We start from the raw sequence: 26900 nt of genomic DNA on the forward strand, positions 1-26900 counted from the left end.
CTCCTTTGACAGAGTACTTATAACAGACTTGCCTCCATAAGGGGAATTTGGACTTGAATAAAAACAGCTCTTTGTGACTGAGGACAGGCAGCCAGCACAAACCTTTGCCTGATTTTTCCCCCTACTGCCCCCCCTTTCATGCTATCATTAATTGCCCTGCACTCCTAATGCATCCCCACACAACACAACCCTGGCTGCTCTGCTCTTGGATAACCGCACTTAGGGCTGTGCACATGCGGAAAAGGAGCGCGTTCTCCCCAAATCCAGTCGGGATCCTGTTTTCCAAGGCAAAAGCAGTAGGAATGGGGCTGATCTGCATCACGGCAGGGGGATATATTTGCTGCCGTGGAGTGCTTTCTGTGTGCAGCCAGGCTTAGAGGCTCTCCCTGCCCCCACAGTGCCACGTAGGAGATCGGAAGGCGGTGGGATGGGAGAGGAGCGGGAAGGGGGAGCGATGCTGGGAGTTGCCTTCTTCCGTCCTCCCTGCTCCGTAATGAAAGGCCCGGCTGCCAAAAGGCACAGCTCCTCCCCGCCTGCCTGCTCGTGTGGATTTCTTTGGGCAGAGCTATTTCCAGCGTGGTTGTGCCCCTGGGGATGGAGAGGTTTCGTTTTAAGATCTACTGAGGGCTGCTGTGATGTCTCAGCACTGCTGCTGCTGTGTGGGTGCAGTCTGTGATCGCTGGCAGTAGTGTGTGTTCTCTTCCTTCCAGTGAGTGTAGCACAAGAATATAAATGTAAGCAGGGATTTGTGGAGCTCCTCAAACACTTCCATCGGAAGTGTTTTAATGTGCATTGCAGTAAGGCCTGTGAGTTGCTTAATTTTGATAATTTTTATTAAATTAATTAGTTTTGATATTGCCCAGAGAGGCTGTGATGCCCCGTCCATCCCTGGAGGTGTTCAAGGCCAGGTTGGATGGGGCCCTGGGCAGCCTGGGCTGCTGTGAGATGGGGAGGTTGGTGGCCCTGCATTGGTGGGGGGTTGGAGCTTCGTGATCCTTGAGCTCCCTTCCAACCCAAACCATTCTGTGATTCTATGATATTTCAGTTGCTTTTTGCAATAGTTCTCACCCTGAAGTCCTAACTGTTTTGTTAAGTCATTATTCTCAATGCTATGCTTTCCTTAATGACTCTACAATTCCATTACTGGCTCAGTTCCTCAGCAAAACTCTTGCCAATTTAATGCACAGACATTAAATTTACCCACGTTTCACATGTGCCTGTTGGATGCATATAGTGGCCAAAGGCACTTCAGTCCACTGACTTGGAAGGGATGGCCAATGTTGTTGAACCAAGGGATGTGATTTAGTGGAGAAGTATTGGTGATGGGTGGATGTTGGACTGGATGACCTTGGAGGTCTTTTCCAACCTTGTTGATTCTATGATAATACACACGTAGCAAAAAAAAACCCAGTCATACAGAGCAATCAAATCATAGAATCATAGAATGGTTTGGGTTGGAAGGGACCTCTAAGATCATCTTAATGTTTGCACGTCCTCAATAACTGAAGAAAAAAAGCCACATTCCATAGCTGTAAGTGTCTGTTCTGTGCAAAATCCTTGGTTTATATCCCAGTGAGCTGCAGGAGATGCTTCTTTCAGGTGCTTGGGTACAGTCAGTAACAAAATGATTGTAAAAATACAAATCTTGTGCTAAGGATCTGAGCCTAAACGAGATGAGGATTTATTGCATCAGAACTACAGACCCTGGGGTAGGGCTGGGAGTCCTGCCCACAGCCTGCAGCTGTAATGCAAATGGGTGAGCACTGCTGTGGTTGGCTGGCCTGGCTTTTTTAAAGCAGTGTTACTGATTCACTCGCTGATATATCACAGGAGTGCTGTTGTCCTACAACAGCAAGTGAAACCAGACCCTGCTGTTTGGACAGAACTTCTCAAATATAAACTCTCACAGCTCTGTGTACGTTTAACTGTTCCTGTAGGCTGAGGTGACCTTCTTTTTCCACATTAGAGTCTGGCATCTTCTAAGCTGCCATGAGACAGTGCTGGTGAAGGATTTCTGCTTTCCAGGAGCAAGCATGGTCTGTAGCAAGGCTGGCAAGGAGAAACGTTTCTAGAGGAGATACCGAGTCCCTTCTGATACCTCTTGGATTCAATGGGGCTGAGGGATAAAACTGTTCACTAATCCCGCAGTTGGGAGCATGGAGCGGGGTAGGAGGCAACTGAAGGTCATTTCAAAGCAGGTCCCAGGCAGTGCTTTGTCATAGAAACACAGCCATCAAGGTTGGAAGAGAGTAAGATCAAGTCCACCTCCACCATGCCCACTGGCCATCAGTGCCACATCTCCATGGCTCTGGAACACTTGCAGGGATGGTGACTCTGCCACTTCCCTGGGCAGCTCTACCAGTGCTTGGCTAAGTGTTTGACCAGCCCTGGTCAGGCTCTCCATCCCCTCGTCACCCAACCTGTGTTTCTGTTTGGGATTGCCCTGACCCAGGTGCATCTGATTTCCCTGCAGAGGATGCAATGCAGCAAGCCTGGGGCACAGCTTGATGTGTGGTGTGAAACTGTGTGTCCCTGCGACAGCACCTCTGCTTGTGATTCAGCAGTGTGAATGCTCCTCCATCTTTGCACTGCTTCTTCTGCCCGCTCCTGGGCATTGTTTTTGGAGCAGGAATGGATGGAGAAGCTACCCCAGCCTTAAAGAATCCCTCCTGGACCAGCTCAAACCTTCCTGCAGCACTTGAGCTCTCCCCAGACCACTTCTCAGACTTTTCAGGAGCAGTGTTATCACTGATTATCTGAGACTGTTTGGGAGCTTGCATGTATCCCAATTTCATCAGCAAAACCTCTCCCAAACCAGAGCACATGGATTTGGATGGAGCCTGGAAGCAGCCATGGCTGATGCAGCATTGCAGCCCTTCTATGATTTTCCCCCTTTGGTTTGCAGCCGTGCCCAGCTCCTGTTTTGGCTGGTGCTGAGAGAGACCTGCTTTGTCTGAACAGACAGCACACAAAAGAGGGCAGTGAAGCTGAAAGGCTGCGAGTCCCGTGGATGTGTGCCCTGGCCCATCTGGTTTGTAACAGCAATGAGCAAAGCTCGTTTCTGTTAACCCTGGAGCAGGACAGGCGGGATGCAGCCACCCAGCAGCAAGGGGATGCCTTATGGGAGGTGTTGGGACGGGCTTACATGCCCTAAAAGTGCAAGTTTTGGCCCTGTGGATGCACACATCCTCTGCTTTGCGACGGTCAGCGAAAGCTCTTTCAGTAAATGTGATGGAGGAAAACGAGGAAGAGAAAAACAACTGATTGGCCTGGAGGAGGTCACGCACCCACGATTATGGCAGGAATGTTGTGATGCACACACAGGGCAGGACAGGCCAGCGAGGCCCCAGCTGCTGCTTTGCTGCAGGGCAGAGAGGAGAGAGAGACTCCCTTGATCCCGCTTTGTAATCCCTGCTTAATGCTCCACAGAAAAGTTCAAAATCCACAGGGTCCCCTGCCAACACGTTGAGGAGGGTGGGAAATTCCTCTGGTGCTCTGGGATGGAAAGGGAGGCGTTAGGGCAGCCCTGAAGCAAGTCCAGGTTGGGCTCCTGTCCTGTGCAGTGGGGAAAAGAACAGAAAGAATAGGAGGTGGGGTCCTTGCAGGTGGCTGCAGTTTAGGGTGGGGGTTTTCCTTCCTGGGAGCACCCATCAGGCCCCATGCTTTGATCTGGGGCCAAGCCAAGCCCAGTCATAGACTCACAGAACCACCGAGGTTGGAAAGGACTTCCAAAATCATCCAGTCCAACCGTCCACCTGGCACCAATATTTCCAACCTAAGCCATGTCCCTCAGTACAACATCTGCATGTTTCTTGAACACCTCCAGGGATGGTGATTCCCTCATCTCCTTGGGCTGCTTCTTCAAGTTCCCAACAGAACTTCTTTTCCCTTTTCAGCTGTTTGTGCTCCTCATCCCTCCCTTCTACAAGAAAACTAACCAAAAAGAAACAAGCAAGCAATTCAGTTTCCAGCTGCATCAGCCTCACAAACACCAGGGCCACCTCTCAGCTGCAAGAGCCAGGTGAGATCAATGCTTTGGGATGCAGTGGCCTCAGTTTCCCCATTGACAGCACCCATCTGTTGCAGTGTTGCAGCTCCTGCTCGGCTGCTCCTGGCTGCCTGTTTTCAAGAAGGAGTGGGAAGGCTTCAAGCTCTCTGCCTCAGCTTCAGATTTGGGCTAAAGCTGTCAAAGTACAGCCCCACATCGCCCTCCCCTCCCCTGCAGTGCAGCAACATTTCAGGCCTCTTAGGAGGAAATGAGATGTAAAAGAAAACCATTTCTTCTGGAGGAGAAACGCCCCTAAAGCTTGGAGACAAATCTTCTGCCAGCCAATCTGCAGCTTCCAGCACAACACTGGGGCGGGCTCAGTGCACGCACACGTGTGCACATGTGTGAGCAGGCAATGTGCACAACTGCGTGTGTCACCATCACAAAGGCAGCCTGGTTTGGGCCCCAGCAATCTTACTGGTGTCCCTGGCAGTGAGTGGCTTGTTAGACATTGTGTTTGCTGAACTGCAGAACGCCAGGGGTGGTGATGGGATGGGGGGTGAATTCAGGGCAGGGCTGGGGCTGCGTTGTGCATTGTTGGGGGCTCTAAGCAGAAGGGGAGGGATGTATCCAAGGAAAGACACACTCAGGGCTCGGCAGCCCCTGCTCTGGGCAGAGGTCCAACAGGAACAAACAGTACGTACACTGCTTGTCGCCCACGTGCTGCGGATATGGAAGCAGAAGGATGTTCAGGAGGGGTCTTGGCAGCCTCTTGGTCTTTTCTGCTCTTATGCAAACAACGGAGGAGCTGCCCAGATTGGTACAGCTGGGGAAGGGGCTTCATCCTGCACAGGGATCCCAGCACCTGCCGTGTCCCCGGTGATCACTCCCTGCTGATCTGGTGGAACCCAAACCACTTGTGCCCTTAGATCTGAGCTGCCACAGCTTTGCTTGCAGTGACGCTTTGCACCACATCAAATGTCACAAAGAGCCACTGGATATCTGCAATGGAATGGACACCCAAGGACCACTGAGCTCAATTCCTGGCTCCATACAGCACCACCCAAATGCTATGGCCAAGAGCAGTGTTCCAGCGCTCCCCGAGCTCCGTCAGCTCAGGGCTGTGCCCAATACCCTCGGGGGCAGAACCTTCTAACTCCCAGCCAGTGGTGTCCCTTCACCTTGCCGTGGAGCTGGGTCCAGATTCAGCCAGATGAAGAGCCTGATGGCAGTTGTGGAGGTGAAGAACCGAATGGTGGTGGGTTGAGCAAGCATTAGTGCTGAATGGAGCTCAGCACTGCTGAGCATCTGTGCTCCCTGCATACAAACAGTGCTTGGTGTCAATGAGGGTTGCCCAGCTGAGCTAAAATTTCTGAGCTTCTTAGTGCTTTCTGCATCTTCAATAATATTTTTGAAGTCAGTTTGCAGCGTGTGATGGATGTGTAGCATTGCGTAGTATTTAATGCATTCAGTGATGTGTTTCTCTCTGACATCATAGAATCACAGCATGGCCTGGGTTGCAAATGAGCTCAATGCTCATCCAGCTCCAAGCCCTGCTGTGTGCAGATCACCAACCAGCAGCCCAGGCTGCCCAGAGCCACATCCAGCCTGGCCTTGAATGCCTGCAGGGATGGATGGGGCATCCACAGCCTCCTTGGGCAACCTGTGCCACTGCCTCACCACCCTCTGCCTCCAAAACTTCCTCCTCACATCCAACCCAAACCTCCCCTGGCTCACTTTCAAGCCATTCCCCTTGTCCCATTACCACCCACCCTCACACACAGCCGTTCCCCCTCCTGTTTATCCGCTCCCTTCAAGTACTGGAAGGCACAATGAAGTCTCCCCACAGCCTTCTCTTCTCCAAGGCATACTATTCTTCAACAGACAAACTATGTCTGTGCCTGTTGAAAATACACTGACAGAGAGCTGCTGCACAGATCTGAAGGGAAAGCCTGGCTGAAAAGCAGCAGTGGGCAGAATTGCTGGAAAATTCAAGGAGCCCACATGATGCAACCCTGACGCATTCTTGCAGAGCGACGTCAGCGAGTGTCATCTGTGAATTGAATGTGAACGTGGATGTGAATGTGAAGTGGCTGCACCTCCATGTTAACGACTTTTCCAGGGTCAGATCTGCATCCTAGCAAAGTTCCAGGGTTGGTGCTGCTGGTGGTGCAGAGCTGCGTTTGTGCCTCGGGGAGAACTGTGTTAAATTTAGAAGCAAAAGCCACGGCAAGATTTCCATTTTCCTTCTTTTATGACTTGCAGGGAGGAATGCTGCTGATCGTCCAGTGAACTTTTCTCTGCTTCCCATCTTAAAATTAGCCCCAGCTGCCTGCAGCTTTTGCTGAAAGCACAGAAATGCATCCAAATGCAAACATTTCTTTGCTTTTTTCTTTGCAAATCGCCCTCTGGCCACTGGATGCAGCACTTCTTGCAAAACACGTGGCCAAACCTTGTTGTGCTCAGCTGTCCTGGCAGCACGAGCCTTGGCAAGTAGCTGTTCCTAGAGTTCATTAGCTGCTGTGGGCGCTGACAGGCAGTTTGGTCACTGCAGGGAAATACACCCTGGCTTTTTTTCTCCTTCCCTATTTCAGTGCAAAGACCAGGGGTTACATTCATTCGTACCATACCAATGGAGGTGGAGCTCTGTTGCTTACAGAAGCCTTGAACCTAAGAAGGTTTCCCATCTTCCCAAACGGGTCCAGAAGCTCATGGGTTCTCAGGCACTCAGATACTCGTGGCTGCAGGAAGAGTGACAAATGCAGCCCATGGAGGCAGCCACAGCCACATGGGGCTCAGCAGCTGTGAGCTGGGACATCTGACTCATCACACAGCAAGGTCTGCAGCTGCAGATTTCCGGGTTTTGTAAAGCTAAGTGAGGCTGATTAGCCTCAAGGGCTGGGGAAACTGAGGCATGGATTGCAAGGCTGGGGCAGAGCAGAAGCCAGGTGTCCTGTGCTGTGAAAGCTGTGCTGGTTTGTGCTGCATCCCTACTCCAAAAGGATGCTGAGTGCTCTATAGGGAGTCACGGAGGCATCTCCATCCATCCACAGATCTGTGGCAGCTGTGTGGTCCCTGACAGTCAAGGAGAAGCTTTTGCATCTCATCTTCTCTCCCACTTCTGGTCATTCTGCATGAACCCCAGGCAGGGACAGACACCCGCTTCGTGTTTTGCAGCACCACAGAACCACGATCGATGCCCCTTCTCCAATTTGAATGCCCTGCTTTGCTTCGACCCCTTTCACTCCACCTCTGAGCAGCACAGCTCATGCTGCTGGCCAATGCACAGCAAATGAAACCTCTCTTACATTTCACCCGTGGCATGCAAAGCTGTTTCAAAGCCCGGAGGAGGCGTCGGCGCTGATGGACTCGGGTTTTGCACACAAGGTCTCTTGTTCAGCATGGAGCAGAGGTGGCCAGGCAGGCAGAGGAGAGGTACAGTAGGAGGAGGTGATGAATGGGGACCGTTGTCTCACCCCTAATCACCTCCAGAGGAACGCTGGGTATTTGCCAGCCATGCACAAATGGAGCCCGTCTTTCTAAACTGTTTGCACTTCTGGACTCTGTTGGCTTCCAGGACAAGTCTCATATCCCCCTGTAATTACTCCTGGTTCGAATCCGAGGAGAACGATGTGGTTAAAAGATAAATGTGGATTGAAGCCTCTCAGACCCGCCCTCCTCCTCTCCTGCGTGGTTCTGGCTCAGCCCCATCCAGCTGGGGTTTATTTCAAGCTCATTCGCTGCCCGAACATAGAGAAGCAGCAGCAAAGAATGCAAGGCAGCTCTGGAGCCTCGAATAGGTCAGGGCATGGACCAAGAGCTGCACTTCATTTAAAGGGAAACACTCAAACCCAAAACTTCTGATGTCTCCGCCATCTGTTGGTGACGGTTGTACCCAGCAGAACCATTGACTGCAGTTTGCACAGCCATGCTGGATGTGCAAAGCAGTGCCTCATTTCCAGGCCAAGTTCCTTTTTTTTTTTCAGCAATCCCCCCATCCTTTTCTCTCCCGTTTTTATTCCTGCTTGTTTTATTTTTCAACTTCTCAAGGTTGTGTTTTGTGGTTTTTTTTCTTAGCCCTTTCCCATTCTCCAGCTGGACACAATGCCACAAGTTAGAGGAAAAACCATTTCTCCATCTCTCCTTCAATACATGGGCCTCTCCCAAGGGATGGGAACCTCTTGGCATGAAGCTGAGATGGAGCACATCGCCATCCCTGGATGTGTTCAAGAACCATGTAGATGTCGTGCTAAGGGATGCAGTTCAGTGGGAAAATGGTGGTGGTGGATGGTTGGACTGGATGGTCTTGGAGGTCTTTTCCAACCATGGTGATTCTATGATTCTGTGAAACATCTGGATTTTTCCCCTTGGGAATAATTGCTGAAAATGATTCGAGGGGCAAAGCTGGCCTCAGTGGGGAAATCTCCCGTGCTTGATTCATTCCAAGCATTGAATTCAGTGGGAATTGGGATGTACCTTGCAGAGCAGGAGCTGAGCTGGAGTGAGATGTAAAGGTGAGGATGCAGCAGTGAGAAGAGGCTGATGGGGCAGTGCATGAGTGCTGGGGGCTCGCGTTTCCAGTCTGCACTGCAAAGTTGATGGGGAGCTCTTAGTCCAACCTCACTAAAACAAACTGGTGTGAGCAGCACCCCTGTGTCTAGGAAGCCACCGATGGGATCACCAAGATCACAAAATGGGGCTCTCCAGGATGGGGCCAGCCCCCATCCCTGGGCACACGGGTGGCTGAATCTGTGTTGGGTTTCCTGGAAGGTACTGGTTGGGCGCAAGTCTGATGAGCATCTCCAGAGATGAGCAGCTGGATGCTGGTGGGTATGGGATGCTAGGTGTGGATGCAGCTGTTTTTTTCACCCTCCTCTGCAAACCAGAGGGACACCCCAGTGATGTTTCAGTGGTATCAGTGATGACAGCAGCATCCATAGGGCATCCACACAGCTCACGGTGGGCAGAACCACGAGCTAGAAATCTCTCTTTACTGATGGTGGAACAGCTGCACAAACCTTCTCTAGTGATACAAGCACTGTTTTGGGAGGAGTGGAGTTTTTGACCCTGGGGCACTCCAGGAGATCAAACTCCTTGTTTGGTTCAGTTTTGTAGCAGAAAGGGAAAGCCACTATACTTACTTTCAATGAAACACGGGTTCTTTTTTGTTTCCCTAATCTTCCAGGCTAAAAAGGGGCTAAATGGAGCCTGAAGTACAATTTTCAGACAAAGCAGATTTAAAAAAGAACAGTCATCAAGACTGCATAGTATTTTTTCCTCACGTTTATCTCCACTTTCCAAACAAACCTCAAATTTAGTCACTGCGTAAAGGTCTGTCTCTGATGAATTAGCTATTTAACAATGGTTTTCTCCCTAATTCCAGCTAATGGAATAATAGGAGCTGCTGGAGGCAAGTTCATAAGCTGCGGGATGCGCAATGGATCGCCTGCAGGCTCTGCCACTGACTCACCCCATACCTTTGCATCGAGCAGTTCACTGCTTCCTGGATCTCCCATGATTGTATGCATTGAAGGTGGGTCACTGGGCAGGGGGATGGTGTAGAGTTGATGTAAATAAGGCTTTGTGGACATCAGGTGTTGGAGAAGCAAGGAGACGTCACCGTGTTGTGGTTCTGTAGGACCTTACGACCTGTGTTTTCTTGTTAGCTGAAGAATCTCAGTGCTCCAGATAGGCAGAAAATGTATCCTAATGCCACCCACCCCTTCACTGCCCTAGGGCTTGAATCAAGGCAAAAGCCTCCCCCAGTCTGTATGGCTATTGAGGTTCCTTTTGCCTGTCCCAGCCCCAGTCCTATACCCCAGATCCTGCCCTGGGAATACACTTCTTGCTGTGTGTGCTGGTGGACAGCAGCTTCCCATGCATCCAAAATGATGGAAAACCACAAAAACTGCACAGTCCTTCTGCTCCAAGCTTCCTTCGATCCCTGGCAGGGCTGACATATGGGAGAATAATTACATTTAGGAGGATTTTCCGGACTAGAAGTGTCAGTGAAGCGGATGGAAAAGGCTGCACTGAAGGAGAGAGGAGCGGAAATAGATTTAAAAATAGCAAGGACAGAGGAGATGAGGCTGGAGGAGATGCAGATGCTAACAGAGAGCTGGGAGGAAGATCTTGTTGTTCACACAGACCCCACTGCCATGAGAGTGGCAGGCAGCAAGCAGCCTGGGGCAGATTCAGTCCCCAGTGCCATCAGTGGCATCGCTGTTTTGGCTCCCAGGGCTCCCATGCACAGCTCTGAACTTACAGAGCACTGAGTCCCATCCTCACAGCATGGCCTTGGAGCTCCCCCCGCTGCCCAGCCTTTCCCTCACCCTCCCCAACCCTCCCCTGTCAGCTCCATGAGATCTGACCTCTCCTGGTGCCCTCTCAGACCTCATGGAGGTCTTTCCTGGGCTCTTGTTCTCTCTCTCTTTCTTTCTTTAGTAACCAAGTGGTTATGACTAATTTGCTTTACTTAATTTGCTTATCTTTGACTGGTACTACAAACAGTAGGAATGATCCATTCCATCTCTGCAGCATAAAATATTTACACCCTTCTTCCCATCCCTTCTCCTTCTGCCCTCACCTTGGCTTCATCCTGGATACAAAGACAGCGCAGGAGATGCAGCAGCAGCTGCTTCTGTGCAGGGGAACATCCTCATCTCGGCTTCTGGGACATGATTTAGCAGAGGGTTGTTGGAGTGAGGGTAGTATGGTTGGGCTGTGGTTGGACTTGATGATCTATAAGGTTTTTTTCCAACCTGAACAATTCTATGATTCTATAATTCAGTGCTAGGGAGAATGAGGTTGCAGATGTGAGGGCAGCACAGCAGGTTGCAGTGCTCTCCTTGTAAGCCCTGGGCAGGTGGGAACCCAGCAGAACTTTCCCCCCATGGTGTTGGGCTGCCTGCTGCAGATGGGGCCCTGTGGTCTATCAGATGAGCCCAGAGCCCACCCCAAGCTGCCAACACCCCCTCCAGATGCTGAGAATCCTAAATAGTCCAGCATCGAATGGGTGTCCGACCTGCATGCCAGGAAATCATAGAATCATACAATGGTCTGGGTTGAAAAGGACAACAGTGATCATCTAGTTTCAACCCCCTGCTATTTGCAGGGTCGCCAAGCAGCAGACCAGGCTGTCCAGAGCCATCCCATATTTCTTCTTCAGGTTTAGCTTTAAAAGCTTTGGTCTATGCTGCTATTCCACCCGAGGACAGGGAGAGGGAGCCCGTTCCCTTCTCTGGCCTTGGAAGCAGCAGCAGGATCCCATCCTCTTGCAGAGGGCAGTCTTAGAATCATAGAATCGTGATATCTTTAAGGTTGGAAAACCTGAAACAGGTTCACTGGCACACGTTGCCCAGAGAGGTGTTGGTGCCCCATCCCTGCAGACACCCAAGGCCAGGGGATGGGGCTGTGAGCACTGATGGAGCTGTGGGTGTCCCTGTGCGCTGCGGAGAGTGGGACCAGATGGCTTTTAGGGGTCCCTTCCAACTCAAACCATTCAGTGGTTCTATGAAAAGACCACTAACATCACCAACCCACCCTCCCATGCCCACTGACCCTCAGTGCCACGTCCTCACAGTTCTGGACCACCTCCAGGAACGGTGACCCTACCACTCCCTGTGCCAGTGCATCTCCACTCCTTTGGAGAATGATTTTACCATAATATCCAACCTGAATCTCTCCTGGTGCAACTAAAGGTCATCACCTATCATCTCACATGTTTCCACTGTCCCACTGACCAGAGGATGTTCTCAACTCTCATCATCTCTGGGAGGGAAAAGAGAGGCTGGGACATTGCTCTGATATAGGGTTAGGTTTGGGAATGCTGTGTGTGTCCTGGGGTTGGGCTCAGTGACCACTGTGGGTCTCTGCCAGCTTGGGGTGTTTGATTCTATGATCTGACCTGGCTGGAGAGCAGATGCTGTCTGAATGCACAACAAAGCCTGACTGTGCAACAGCAACCCTCAGACTCACTGGTGTCCATGCAAATGCCAACAAAACGTACAGATCAATCTGATAAAAGCACCTACAGGTTTGACACAAAACATCTCATGCTCAGGAAATGGACATTTTAAGTGAAATATCAGGTCTGGGAGCAGATTCCCTCCTGTATTCATTTTGCAGTTGCTGGAGGTTAGGAACCCCCTGCAGAGCGGCTCAGCCCTCCCTGACGGCGGCCTGCATTACAAGCAGCAGCTGAAACGATGTTTCACCCCATATACAACCAGGACAGAGCAATTAAAGCCTGTCAGGGTAAGCACAGCCTGTCAGCAGGTGATCTGCCAGGCATCTGAGTGCCTGTGTGCTCAGCTCAGGGTGCGAGGCGCTCACCCCTCAGGACACAGTGCTCCCTGCATAGAGCTGCTGAATGAAGGGAGAATTGAAGGCATCAGTTATTCATTGTTACAGCTTATAAGCAGGGCAGGATCCTGAGGATGAGCAGCTCGGGGTCTTGCTGTCAAGGCAGGTTCTGCTTTATCCCAGTGATTCATCCTGGGGCTGGCTTTCTGCTCCTGCACAAGGAGATATGGGGCTGGAAATGCACTGGGCGTATGGGGAGGTGGTTTCAGCCCCAGCATTCTTCTCCCTGTGCCCAGAGCCCTGCTCCGACCTCAGTGCAGAAGATGAATCAGACACAGCTACAGATGCTCCATCAGCTTTGTTTCATGTCCGAGTTCCCACCCTGTCAGCCTCCCTGCAGCCACAGCCTGTGTCTGTGGGGATTGCTGTTCCTCCTCTAACCCCCATGGCCTTTTGCTTGCAAACACTTTATTTCCATCCTCTTGGCTCCTGTTCTGTCCTATAAATGGAAAAGGTTGACAGCCACTGCTGCACACTGGGGGTTGTGTGACCACGAGATTTACTGGAGCAAACACTGTCAGCTGATCCATCCCAGCACGCTTGTTAAAGGGATTTATTTTCCACTGACATTCAATCTGTGCCTGCACAGGATGCTGGGGGGGCAAAGCTGGTGCATTTTGCAGAACTGGTGAATACAATGCATGCCAGCTGGCTTCCCATGGGATGGGGACTTGTCCCTGTCATACCTGCAGCCTTTTCTCCTGGGTAGGGCTGGGATTGCAATAAATACTCTCTGTTCCAATAGGAAATTATCACAGGGGATCTCAGGTTGGATACTAGGGAAAATTCCTTCTCCAAAACGTAGTGATGCAGCGGCACAGCTGCCTAGGGACTAGGGGGTCACCATCTCTGGGGGTGTTCAGAACCATGGGGATGTGGCACTGAGGGATGTGGGCATGGTGGGGTGGGCTGTGATTGGGGAGGCCTTTTCCAACTGCAGTGATTCTGCAATTCTATGATTCTCTAGAGAGAAGACTTGCTTGACCTGATCTTAAGGTCAGAGCGATGCCAGAGGAGGTGCTGCCCCATGCTGTGTAATACTTTCCAGTGTTTCGACAGCTCTTCCCTCCAGAGGAGGCCAAAGGCTGTGAAGTTGTACCCTAGAGGGGCTGCTCTCTTGCAGACAGCTCATCCCTTGCACTGCGACTTTGGTTCTGCAAGAGCTCTCTTGCAGCATTTCCAAAAAGAAGTGCAAACTCTTAGCCTACAAACAGGAGAGGAATCAACTCTTGGAAAGGGGAGATGGCAGCAGGACAAGGGGAAATGGTTTGGAGTTGAGGGAGGGCAGCTGGAGGTTGGATGTCAGGGGGAAGTTGTTTAGAGAGAGAGTGGTGAGGTGCTGGAACAGCTGCCCAGAGAGGCTGTGATGCCCCGTCCATCCGTGGAGGTGTTGGAGGCCAGGTTGGATGGGGCCCTGGGCAGCCTGGGCTGCTGTGAGATGGGGAGGTTGGTGGCCCTGCATTGGTGGGGGGTTGGAGCTTCGTGATCCTTGAGCTCCCTTCCAACCCCAGCCATTCTGTGATTCTGTGATTCTATGATTCTATGATTTGCCCTTGGTGAAGCCATCCTGGTTCTCCCATATCACCTCCCTGCCTTCCATGTGCCATGGCATCACTTCACAGGAGGCTCTGCTCCATGATCTTCCCGGCACAGAAGTGAGGCTGACAGGTTTTGTACTCTTCTTAAAAACAGGTGTGGGAGGGATGTTGCTTCTCCAATTCCCTCCTGCCAAACCAAACATTTGAGGGCTGTGTGGTGAGCAGTTATCAGAAAAGACAAAGGCAAAAAAGTAGTTAAGAACCTCAGCCTTCTCCTTGTCTACTGTTACATCCCCATTGCTTTCTGAAGGCTCTGCATTGCCACATGAGCATTTTTTTAGTCTAGGAAGGCAAAGGATGAGGCATTACTGCCCATAAATACACAGGGAATCAGTAGAGGAAAGGGGCAATAAACACACGTAGGGGGAAAATCTGACTTTGAGGCAACTTTTGCAGAGTTTGGACAACCTTGGGTGATGGCTAAGCAGGAGGAGGACTCTGAGCATCACATCAGAAGATCAATTTATGGCAGCAAGAAAAAGCAGACTCACTCCAGGAGGAGTCCAGCAACCTCTGGGTGAGGCTGCGTGTTCTGCTGCAACTGAAGACTGCACCCACAATCCCAAATTCCTGTTGAGCCTTTGATGAAACTCACTGAAAATATCTGATGAAACCACGGAAGGCCCTGAATTTTGTATGGTTTCAACAGAGGATTGTAATTTCAGCATAGCTCAGGCATGCTTCAACCCTGTGGACTCACGTGGAAGGTGTCTCCTGGTGAATGTATCCCTCCAGCATTAAGTCAGGCATGTCCCAGCCAGCACAAGTTGTGGCTAGGGCTGCAAACACTGGGCTTCGCTCAAGGCAGGGCCATCCTGCTCACTTGGCTGCTGTTTGTGTGCTTCCATTGATGACCTCACTGACACTGTGCTGCAAATGAGGTTCACCTTCAATTTCTTCCCTCCCACCTTCTGCTTTCCTAGATTTCCTTCCACTGAATCATAGAAGCACTTTGTTTGGAAGGGACCTTTGAGATCATCACATCCAAGCAAGTGTCACACACTGCCTTTTATGCTCCCCTTGAGAAATCCAGGCTTGACACTTAGGCTATCCTAGACCTTTATCAGCATTGTAAAATGGGGAAGATTGATTGCAGTTGTGCAGCACTCGGAGTTCAGGTCTTGGGTCACATTAGGAGCTGCTGTAGTGTAGTGTGAGCACAGTAAGATGCTTTTGGGTTTTCTGCTTGTCTCAGAGGAGAGATGGAGGCAGATGGAGGGTGATTGCAGCCATACTGAGCGAGGGCTACAAGCTTACCCCAAAATGTGGCCACCCAAGAGTCATGGACCACCTGGCAATGACTCCCCCAGCTCCCTGGGCAGCCTGTGCCAATGCCTGACCACTCTTTTGGAGAAGAAATTTTACCTAATATCCAGCTGTTCACAAGCTCAGATGAGCTGAAGCTTCCTGGGTGGGTCAAGGCCCCTCACTCTGTGTGCTTTGCCCAGCCCTGGCTGCACCTAGGGACAATTTATCACCGTCAACAGGACATTTTATACACAAGATGCCTTTCCCTCAATGTGCAGTCATCCAAACCTCTTGCAAGGGCAGCTGTCCCTGCTGTTCCATTATTTCACCCTTCATCCTTTCTAAAACACACACATGGCAGCTGGGAGGGCACCTGGATACTACAGAGGCACATCACAGCACAGCTGCTGATGGCTGGGGCCGGAGGAGATCTCTGCTCTGTACTCACATCTTCTCCTTGTTGGACACTTGGACAACTCCAGGAGGAGAAATGGGATGGAGCACTCCCACGGAGGGGATGAGTCACGAATATGCCTGGAAAAAGCAACCACCAGCATTGCCTCCCTCCCTGCTGCGGTGCTGGGATGGGAAAGGCACAGTGTGTCATCTCACAGCTCTTTGGTGTTTGTTTTGTTTCACTGAGGAAGCACCGCAGGGCTGAGCGTCCCCAGAAAGGCTGCAGCACCTCTTAGGTCCTCCTGTCCCTGGTTTTGGGGTGGGACTGCTGCACCCTAAAACTGAGAAGTGAGAGCAATCTGTTGTCATGACTTGTTTTTATTGGCCAAAATGGTTTCCTTCAGAACTTGTTATATGGTTGGATTTTCCCTTGGATGCACACTTGCATCGTGCTTACCAGGGTTCCGTATTTATGTTTGCTCTAAGATAAAGGGAGATCTTTTAGGCTGGCATTTCTCCCAGGCTGGAGAGGAGCAGCAGAGCCAGGAACCAAACCTGGACTCCAAACGACTGCCCAATCTCCAACCAGTAAGGCACAAAGTGCATTATGGTTGTTGTTTTTCTGTGTTTGGTTTTGGTTTTTAATCTAAATCCGTGGTTTAATTTATTGTTATTGTTGTTGTTGTTGTTGTTATTATTATTATTTTGGTTTCAGAACAGAACTGAGTGCCAAATCCCCAGCACATCACAGGAAACAAAAAGCATTTTGTACACTGCAAGGAGATGCTCATTGCATGCATTTCATAGGAAGCATCCCCTGCTTGTGCCTCTCCAGCAAAGCCATTACGCTCCTGCATGAAAAACTATTTGCCAACCAAGCAATGCCAGAGAGGGTTTAGAAAGAGAAGGAGCAGCATTAAACCAGCTTTGAACGTGGGCTCTGGCTCTGTGATGGAGCTGCAGAACATAATCTGTGCTTAGCTCTGCTGGGGCACAGGCTTCGAGCGCTGGGAGAAGCATGAACCATCCCCCGATGGCTGGAACTTGAGGAAATCCTGTGAGTTTCTAATCTTAGCCTGCTTTTCCTGGGTAGTTTATTCCTTTAAATAGAAAGGCTTACATGGGATTGACTCCTACAATCCTTCTGCTCAGGATGTCTGTAATCTCTCATGGTCAGAGATGGGCAGTGGTGCAGTGCCATGCAGCCTTCCTGCCTCTCCTGCAAAGGGAAAACGAGGCTTAGGTGGGCTCACTTTCTACATCTTTGTCCCATCCAACCCACTCTGGGTGCCTGTGACCAATTTCAGCCACACTATTGGGCAGTAACCATCTCCAAGCTTTGCAAAACTGGGTGCAGAGAGAGAGAAGATATAAACGACCCATTGGACTCAAATATGAGCCCAACCCTTGAACACAACCCATGGAGGCACTGGAGAATCCACAAAAAACCTCAGTGGCCACAGTTGGTCTTGGTTTGGGCTCAGCTGTACCACATCCCCAGGGCATCCCTTGCTCCAAATGTAGTCCAATGGCATCAAAAACACAATGCACCACTAAAGCCATGGTGCAAGACAAATGCTGCAGAGATGCTGTTGAAAGGACAGTTATCCATGGGTACATCTGGAGGCTTCACCTGCAGGTAGGACACTGGAGCTCCCAGCTGTGTCGTTAATACAGAAAAGTCTTAGCTCTCACTTAATTAACAGAGTGATTTAGCCAGGCATGAACACCAACGGCAGAAAGGTCAGAGCATCATCCCCACAACCCGCAGTGTGGTGAGAGAATATCTTTATTAGGATGACCATTTAGCTTTTCCAGGGTGACCACGGATATTGCAGATCTCCAGGAGAACAGACCACCTCATCCTGGCAAACAAATGCATGTTTCTCCATAATTTTCCAGCAGGATTTGCAGTGGGTGGGCACAGACTGGAGAGTTTGGCAGCATTTTCAGTAGGGCTGTTTGCTGCAGAAAACACTTATTTTTATCCTTGTATGGAATAATTGTCTCCTGATGTCTGTGCTGAAATCTGTGATTTGTGCAGCCACGCTCCCTCGCTCTACAAGCTCTGCACCAACACTCAAAGCATGACATCAATGCTGGTTTAGCCATCCTCTTCTTCATCTCTAAATCCCTTTCTGTAAACCTATCCCTGGCTCTTCTCAGCCAGAAGAGCTTGTCCTGGAGGGCAGGTCCTGCTTTGGCTGGCTGGATGGTTGGTAAGCTGTTCCCACACTGGGCAGCAACTCCCAGAGCAGATCGCTTACCTTTGTACCTCCCTGTCCAAAAGAAGAGCTTACCTTGACATCCCCACCCCTCTGACATGTCCTCAGTGCCCTCTGACGTGTCCTTGAGGCACAGGAGAGGATGGATGGAATGTTTTCCTCCTCACACTGCCCAGTCTCAATCTGATGATGTTGTGAGTCACTGCGCGGAGGTGCAAGTGAGGGAGGGGAGGATGTCCAGCTTCATCAGGAGCAGTGATGATGGTGATGATGGTGCAAATGCCAGGGACAGAAGATCTGTCTGAAGATGAATTCCTATTAATTAAGCCCCTTGGGGTGTCAGGGGCACACCACCACCACCTGGAGTTGCAGGGACCATGGACCAGAGGTGTCACCCCATGAAGATGTTGCCTGGCCTTGCTCCACCTGAACCCCTTCAGATGGCCCAGAGCTCCTCATTGGAGAGGAATGACATTAACCATAGCACCTGGCATCACTGGAGAGGTGTGCCACTAACCACAACCCTTGGCTGCCCTTACAGACCTGTCCTGGGACACACTAAAGAATATCTCTTGCTTGCTCCAAAGCCAATATTTCTTTCAGGTTCTCTCTTCTGGCTAAGACCAGTAACGGAGTGAGGAGTGAGGTGGATTTCCACCCTCATTTCCAGCTTTAACAGGATGAATTTGCAGGTCAAGAAGAGCTGGGGGAACCACCCAGGAGCTGTTGGTCTCAGGGTCTCTGTTTGGACCTGCCCTAACAAGAAATGAATTTTCGCTGCTTGCTCAGAGCAGAGGCCAAGCAGGGAGCGAGGCCAGAAAAACAAGGGGTCACGCTGGAGTTTCTTTTTTTTTCCTTCTCTTAACTCTGAAATAAAAATATAGCTCAAGCTTGTTTTGGGATTAACGAGAAAAAAAATCCTCTTGATGGGAACCATCTGTGGCTGGGAGATGCCGGCTGCTCCCTGCTTCCCACCCAGCACACAGATGCTGTTATGTGGGGTGTGTTCCCCCCCCCACCCCAGATATTATTCCTCTCACCCCGGTGCTGCTCAGAGCAATCCCAACTATTTAAGGAGGCTTTTCTCTGGATGGGCCCGGTGTCGCAAAGCAGCAGCAGCTCATTATGCCTATGTAACATAATATTTGCTTTCCTCGTTACAGCGGCACAACCCGGCACAGCTTGTTAGTGGCTGCTGCTCTTGTTAAGCTTAAATCCTGGAAGTGTCTTTGTTGTAACCTTTCCACCCCAGACGCTACTTCATGTTCAAAGCAAATTTGCAGTGGCCTCTCCAACCTGTCCTGCAAACAGGGGGGAAATCTGTCCCTAAGAGTGGAGTTGTACTGGTCGGAGTGAGGATTTGCATTGGTGTTCCCGTGGTTCATGGCACTCTGGTGGTGGCTGCTCACCCCAAATGGGACTTGGGGTGCCCAGCCATGGGATGCGAGCCCTTCTGAATTGCAGGATTCTCAAGGAGAGGATAAAAAGGTACTTTTAAAGCATTGGAAACGCTGCAGAGTATCCAGAGCAGGAAAAAGAGCAGGGAAAGGAGGGGAAGCTGAAAATGGAACCAACAGAATTCCAGGCAGTCTGGCCCCAGGAGAATGTTGGGAGATGCTGAAGGCCTTTCTCTGCCCTCATCATGCTTTCAGAAGGCGGGGAGGCTGGGATGCTTTATGCAGGGACTGGATGTAGGCAGGTGGAGCAGAAAGGTGGAGGAGAGACGAGACCAACAAGTTCCTGTGCTGCTGGGATTGTGAGCAGCTGCACACCTCAGCTGGGATTCACCTCTGCTGTGAGACAGCTTATGAAATAGGTCCAAATGGGCTCTTTGGGAGGGTTAAAAAACTGGATTGAAGGGAGGATTTTTACATGGGCTGACTGTCTTTTGGGTGAGTCCAAACCTTGCTGGGGAGATGGTCTGGACTTATTGCACGATGTATGGAGCATGCCTTCAGTGCCCTCCTGCTTGTCCCCAACATTGCTGCATTGAACATGGGGATCCTTGAGCTATTTTAATCTGTTGTAACTGAATGAATCAGCCCTCTGCTCCGTGGAGCCCAGCATGGTTGGAGAAGAGGAGGATGCGTTCTGCAGCCCAGAGGATGAAGGCAAAATGCTTTTCAACTTTTGAGGTTGGCAGAAATCAATTAATAGGACGCTGTCTTGTCCTGCAGCCAGGGTGCAGCCCATGCTCTTGCATTAGGAATACAGGATGCTCTGATGACGCTGTACCCAACCCTGCCCTGACCACAGGTTGAAAAGTCATCTCTGCTCTGCCTACCTGTGCACCCAGCCCTGCCCCTCCTGCATCATTAGGAATTTGTTTGCTTATTACTGATGTTCATTTGGGTTTTATCCAGCCCTGGCACCATGGGAGCCCGGGGATAAGAAGCTTTTGCAGCTAATCCTGGCCCAACCAGTGCAGCCAGTCCGGTGGTTCCATTTTCCTGCTGGTGACCGTGAGGAAGTAGCAGGAGCTCTGCTGGTACAGCTTGGTTTGCAGAATGACATCCCTGCTTTGTCCAGGCTCTTTGCATCCTCCTGTTATTTCACACCTTGCTTAGATTTCTTCTGGGAGATCACTGAACTCTGGGCTTTAAAACAGACATAAGCCCATGTGGGTTGTGAGCATGGCACTTTGGTGATGAGAGACCACAAATGGAGCATTGGGAAGAGCTGGGTGGTCTCAGCTCTTAATGTGACACTATGAATCGTCTGGGAAAAATCTCCTTGGAAGATTTGGGGCCAGAAATCTTGAGCTGCTCCTGGGAGGGATGGGCAGCACACAGGGGAGCTCTGACCTTTGACTCATTTTGCTTTTGGGAAAAAGCAGTTCTGATTCTGATCTCCGCTCTGCTCAGAATCTTCTCCATGAGCCCAGGAGCTGGCTAGCTCTGCAAGGATGACTTTGTCTTTCCCATATCTTACATTCAGATCCTGATAGGCCAGATAAACCCCAACTCCTTTTCCTCCTGCAGCTTCCAGCCACTGTCCCACACCTGTAGCATTGAATTTTGTTGTGGCCAAAGCACAGGACCTGGCACTCGATCTTGTTGAACTCCATCCCACCGGTCTCAGCCCAGTGATCAGCCAGCCCAGATCCCTCCATAGGGCCTCCCTACCTCCAGGCAGATCCACACTTCCCCCAGCTTGGTGTCATCCACAAACTTATTGAGGGTGCACTCAATGCCCTCATCGTGTCATCAGTAAAGACACTGAAGAGGACAGGCCCCAGCACCGACCCCTGGGGAGCATCACTCATCACCAACTGGATGGAACTCCATTCACCACCACTCCCTGGGCCCAGCCCTCAGCCACTTCGTGGGCACCCCACACGCACTTCATCCATCAAAAAGCCATTTACCACCAATTGCACGGCCAGCATGAACGCAGAACTACCTTACATCGCAGCAGGAAGAAAACACATCACTTTTTTTTATTAGAAAAGAAAGGGGGGTGGATTCATGAAGCGTTTTTTCAGACAACGAGGTTTTGAACTGCGGGGTTTTAATTTCAGCATTGTTTGTGCAAACACGCTCTGTCACGGACGGGCTGAGCCGGCAGCTGTGATGGGCCTTTCATCCCTGCCAGTGATAAAGCCCCTGTTGTTGGGTCACCAAACAGAGACCTTCCGTCCCCCTGTCCGAGGGAACGCTGCGATGCAGATAATCTGAAAACCCATGTTCTCCTTTGCTTATTCACTGAATAAGGGATGCTTTGTTCGGGGATACAGGTCAGGGCTGTGGCAGGAGATTTTGTTTCAGCTACCTGCAAACAAGCTATGAGAAGAATGTGGTTGGTTCCTCTCGGACTGGAGAAATGGGGAGGTATCACCTAAAGGTGCTGTTTAATATTAACTGGACCAGTGCATGTCTATAAAGGGGATTGTGCATCTATCTGTGTTTAAATGTGTCCCCTCCACGCTCATATTCCTGTGGTCAGAGCCTTGCACAGGCTGGAGCAGGTGAAAGTCCTCCTGCAGGGAACTGTGTCGGCAATGGTTTTTGTCAATAAGGAGGGATCTGTGTGTTGGCACCATGAGCCCACACCTTTCCCCATCCTGTGCTGCATGGGACGGGAGCTCCAGCAGCAGAACCTACCTGGGTTTTGGATCTTAGCCTTCATCCTCATCCTTTCCTCTTGGGCTTCTGGTATCTGGGGCATCCCATGCTTCTTCTCACACGGGCAGGGAAACCTTGCTTCACAAGATGAAAAATAGTCTTTTCCCATGTTTTTTATGAAGTGGATCACATCTAGGATCTAGGAAATGCTACTAAATACAGACATTTTGAATAATTACTTCAGAGATGACTTTACCTGCCTGCCCTGACATTTTCCCACTATCTGAACACACCAGCAGTGAGCAGATAGGTATATCACAAGAAGAGTTGTAGGCTTGAAATTATTTTGTTTGCCACCAGTTACTGATTCAGGGCTGGATTTTCCTTCCTTAATCTGCCTTCATTCAGGGAATCACCAGACAGTGAAAAAGATCACAGAATCACTGAAAAACAGAATGGTTGGGTTGGAAGGGACCTTAAAGCCCATCCAGTTCCAACCCCCTGCTGTGGGCTGGGTGCCCCCCAGATCAGGCTGCCCAGGATCCCCCCAACCCAGCCTTGCGCACCTCCAGAGATGGGGCACCTGCAGCTCCTCTGGGCAAAAGAGCAACAGTGTGATCCTAAGTCATCTCTTTGTGTGATTTGGGGTTGCAGCCACCTTGGGGTGGTCCAGCTTTGTCCTCCTGAACCTTGAGCACTGTGGGAGGAATAGCAGGACCAAAGACCTGTCCCGTCTGTATACCTGTTTGACACTGGTTTGTGTGGAGAAGGAGGAGGAAAAGGGATAGAAACCCTTCCTTGGTACCTGGAAGACACACAGATGTCGTGGGATGCGTTGCATCCCAGCAGCTAGCTGAGTCAGTGTCTTCAGTCTCTTTGGTTTTCTTTTCATTGGAAAAGATGCTCCCCTCCTCTAAACATCCTCCTGCAGACACCAGATGCACTCCTTCTGCTGACAGCATGTGGTTGTAGTCGACCAGCACGTGTTTTTTGAGCAAGGCCAGCTGCAGACCTCGGGCAGATGGGGAAGAGGCCAGTGGTCTGATGCTCTGCCAGGCTGGAAGGGCAGCCCTTAGTCCTGACTTACACACAGATACTTATTTTATTGCCCTGCTAATTGAACATGGCCATGAATATCTCCAACACTCACAGAGTTCTGGTAATGAAGGCTGGTAAGTGAGATAATATGGGCTTTATCCTAATGCTCCCTGTAAGAGACCTGGATTTACCCTAAGCTCTGGTTGGTAGCAAGAGCTGAGGGTTGTAAATGGGTTCATTACTTCCGATGGTGTGTACTTAATATGGGCAAATAAGCCAACAAGTAAAAGTTTAAGAGCTTGGGCTGTGGGACCAAGACCCACACAGGCACACCATAGACCAACCAGAGCACAGACACACCAGCTCAGCTGTGGATGCCCTTCATGGCAATAGATGTCAGTGTCAATTAAGATGTCAGCACAAGATGCTGGAATCATTCAGGCTGGAAAAAATCTCTCAGATCCCCGAGTCCAACCCCAACCCACCCCACCATGCCCACTGACCACATCCCTCAGTGCCACATCCCTATGGAACACCTCCAGGGACAGTGATCCCGCCTTCCCGGGCTGCCTGTGCCAATGCATTACACTCTTTTTGCACAGAAATTGTTCCTGATATCCAACCTGATGGCTGCAGCACTCCCCACCTCACCTCCATCCGTGAGGCCATGGATGGGCTGATCAGGGCTGTGTTTCTCCAGCCAAGCTCTCTGCAGGACTGTGGTGCCAGTCCAGGAGAGATCTGAATGAAGCATTGCTACAGGGCAATGTCCTGTAGGGCTTCATGGGGAAATGAGGGCACGGGGTGCTCTGCCTCCTGAGAAACCTTGATGCCCAGGGACATTCCTCACCTTGCCATTGTACCACTATCACCTTGAAGGCTCCTTCTGCCACCTCCAAATATTCTTGTCTCCTGAGAACCGACCTGAAGACCCTCCATCTCCCCTTCCACAATTCTTATCTTGCCTCTCTGATTTCTGAACAGAACTGGGGCTTCCTGCAGCCCACTTCTTGGTTTAATGGTTATGGTGGCAAAGGGTTGGTGGCTGGACTCGATGAACTTAGATCTTTTCTGACCTTAATGGTCCTATGATTCTAGCTCACTAACTTTACTGTTTGGAAAGTCAACCTTCTCTTTCAAGAACACTACAGATGTTTGCAGAAGATCCAGAAGAGATGGAAGTCCTTGCTTCTAAAAGGGACCGATTTATTCCTTGTTACATGTCCATACCCAAAACGGGCTGGCTGAGACCCAGGCACTTTTCAGGTCTCACAGGGGAAACCCTGCCATCCCTACCTGCGTGCACTCACCCTGTGAAACTCAAACATTCTCCCCAAAACGTCCTTCAAGCAAAAAAAAACCCTCTGTGCTGCATTTAGTGTCACAGGCTGGGAATGCTCATACTTTGCTCCCGAGGAATTGATTTGCAGGACGGTGGCAGAGAGGCCACCTGCACAGGGAGATGGGGTTGTGATAACAAAACCCTGGTTAACCTTTGCCCAGGTGTTCTCCACTTGCCTGCTTTAGGGCTTGACTGCACCTTTTAGACCTTAAGGAAAAAGGAATTACCTTGTGTGACCAACCTGACCGTACACCTGATGTCACATTCTGCTTCTGTATAAATAAATCTATATTTAAATACTGCCCCTTTAGTAGAGGATTGTCTGATGGGATATAAAGGCACTGTGTGGGGGGAGTTCTGCTTCTGCTCATCACTTTCCCTAATTGATTTCTCCCAACAGCTACAAACCCACCCATTTATCTTCCCAGTTGACTTTGTTGTTGACTTCCATGACGATGTGAAGATGTGCTCAGGGCTAATTTTGTGCTGATGACACACACAAATTATTTTGCTCTGACGGGGGAGATGAGATACAGGGTGCTTGCTGCAATTCTCCCTTCCACAGTGTGCCAGGGCAACACTAATCCTCTTCTTTTCACAGTTAGTTGGACCATCATTGCACAGCTCTGTGGACCATCATTGCACAGTTATTTGGACCATCATTGCATGGCTATTTGGACCATCATTGCACAGTTATTTGGACCATCATTGCACAGCTCTTTGGACCATCATTGCACAGTTATTTGGACCATCATTGCATGGCTATTTGGACCATCATTGCACAGTTATTTGGACCATCATTGTACAGCTCTTTGGACCATCATTGCATGGCTATTTGGACCATCATTGTACAGCTCTTTGGACCATCATTGCACAGCTATTTGGACCATCATTGCACGGCTATTTGGACCATCATTGCATGGCTATTTGGACCATCATTGCACAGCTCTTTGGACCATCATTGCACGGCTATTTGGACCATCATTGCACAGCTATTTGGACCATCATTGCACAGTTATTTGGACCATCATTGCACAGCTCTTTGGACCATCATTGCACAGTTATTTGGACCATCATTGCACAGCTATTTGGACCATCATTGCACAGTTATTTGGACCATCATTGCACGGCTATTTGGACCATCACTGCACGGCTATTTGGACCATTGTTGCTCAGCTTTTTGGACTGCCATGGTTTCTCCTCCAAGCAGGAAGACTTGGATGCAAGAATCACAGGAAATGAAGGGCATCTGGGTCCTGATTTACCTGCAGTGATATTCCATGCCAGTGACTGCTACTGAAGTGCATTCATCTTATCTGCCCCTGAAGGGACTGTGGGGTTAACCTACTGCAGATCAAACAAAGCCATTGTGCAAACAGGCAAAATATTTCCTGACTATCTTCACCTCTAGTTGCTGGGTAACATCAAACATTCACATACTTGCACTTGATGAGCTATCCAGGCCTCACCAGCCCATCTCCACTGCCTCTGTGGGGAAGGGCATGGAGAAGGAGGTGGATATACACAGTCTGTAGAGGAAAAACAGCTTTTCAAGTTCTCCCTTTGTTATTTTGGCAAAATAACAAAGCCCGAGGGGACACTTGCAATCAACTCTCTTCACCCTTAGTAGAGGCACAAAGGCTTGGAGAAAGAACGAGGAAAAAGTGCCTTAATGAAAACATTCTCAGGACAAATACAGGAAAACACAGCTCTCCCTCCTGTTTGTCCTGCATTCCCTGAGTATTTGAACAAGCAAAACAATTGTGTGTCCCCTGCCACGTTTCCTTCCCCTCACTCAGGGCTGGTTGGATGCTGCGGGCATTGGGATTTACCCACGCATGGACGGACAGACAGACAGCATAGCATTGGTAGGAGGCTTCTGGATAATGCTGGCCATGCTTCTTGAAAACCTTGTTTTCTTCTCCTGCAAAATGGAGATTGCAACGTCAACCTTCAGGCCTTGCTCTATCCCAACGTGGCATTGGTTCCTCAACAGATTTATGAGATGTTTGTTGCTCTTCTGACTATGGAAGCATCCCAGAGCATTGGGATATGGACTGAATATGGTGTATACCAATGGCACAGCTGCCCAGGGAGTGGGGAGGGTCAGCATCCCGGGGGCTGTTCCAGAACCATGGGGATGTGGCACTGAGGGATGTGAGCGTGGTGGGGTGTGCTGGGTTGGGCTTGGGGATCCTAAAGGTCTTCTCCAACCTCAGTGGTTCTGTGATTCTATGAACGAACAGAGTAGAAATCCCAGCTGTGCCAAAGGGAGATATCTTAAATATTCAGCAATCAAAGCGTGGAATCAGGAAGATTTTAACCTGAAAACATTGCCGCTTTCCAGAACTGCACACGTTTCCCTAGGAGCAGTCTTGAAGTTAATATGAAATTTCCTTCCCTCGGTCGCTCCGTGACTCTTTGGGCATCGCCTCTAGCAGCAGAAGCGCTGCTGGCAAGGGAGGACTGGTTTGCTGCTCCTCATTCCTGACAGAATCACAGAATCCTCCCTGCACAGCTGCTGCAGGCAGCTGGAAAAGGAAGCTGTGCCCAGCCCGGCGCTCCCCCACGTCTGCATTGGTTTCAGCTGGCAACGCTGGAGAAAAAATCCTGAAAATGTGCAAACTGCAGTTCTTT

General features: G+C 50.2%; 1 protein-coding gene across 1 annotated transcript; it reads left to right on the plus strand.

The window, feature by feature from the left end:
* Positions 1 to 3785: 3785 nt before the first annotated feature.
* On the plus strand, positions 3786 to 25505 carry LOC125695785 (uncharacterized). The gene is made up of 3 exons (XM_048950706.1): positions 3786 to 4021; positions 9372 to 9521; positions 24865 to 25505. The coding sequence occupies exons 1-3, from the start codon at positions 3829 to 3831 to the stop codon at positions 25503 to 25505; spliced, it is 984 nt and encodes a 327-aa protein (XP_048806663.1). The 5' UTR covers positions 3786 to 3828.
* Positions 25506 to 26900: the final 1395 nt, after the last annotated feature.

This window comes from Lagopus muta, chromosome 1, assembly GCF_023343835.1.
Source record: "Lagopus muta isolate bLagMut1 chromosome 1, bLagMut1 primary, whole genome shotgun sequence".
In the NCBI taxonomy this organism is placed as follows: Eukaryota; Metazoa; Chordata; class Aves; order Galliformes; family Phasianidae; genus Lagopus; species Lagopus muta.

Excerpts from the sequence above, each read along its gene's own strand:
- LOC125695785 (XM_048950706.1), top strand. The coding sequence starts at position 3,829 with ATGGTGATTCCCTCATCTCCTTGGGCTGCTTCTTCAAGTTCCCAACAG. Across the intron at positions 4,022-9,371 it reads CTCTCAGCTGCAAGAGCCAG|CTAATGGAATAATAGGAGCT; the intron begins GTGAGATCAATG and ends CCCTAATTCCAG. Across the intron at positions 9,522-24,864 it reads CATGATTGTATGCATTGAAG|TTAGTTGGACCATCATTGCA; the intron begins GTGGGTCACTGG and ends TTCTTTTCACAG.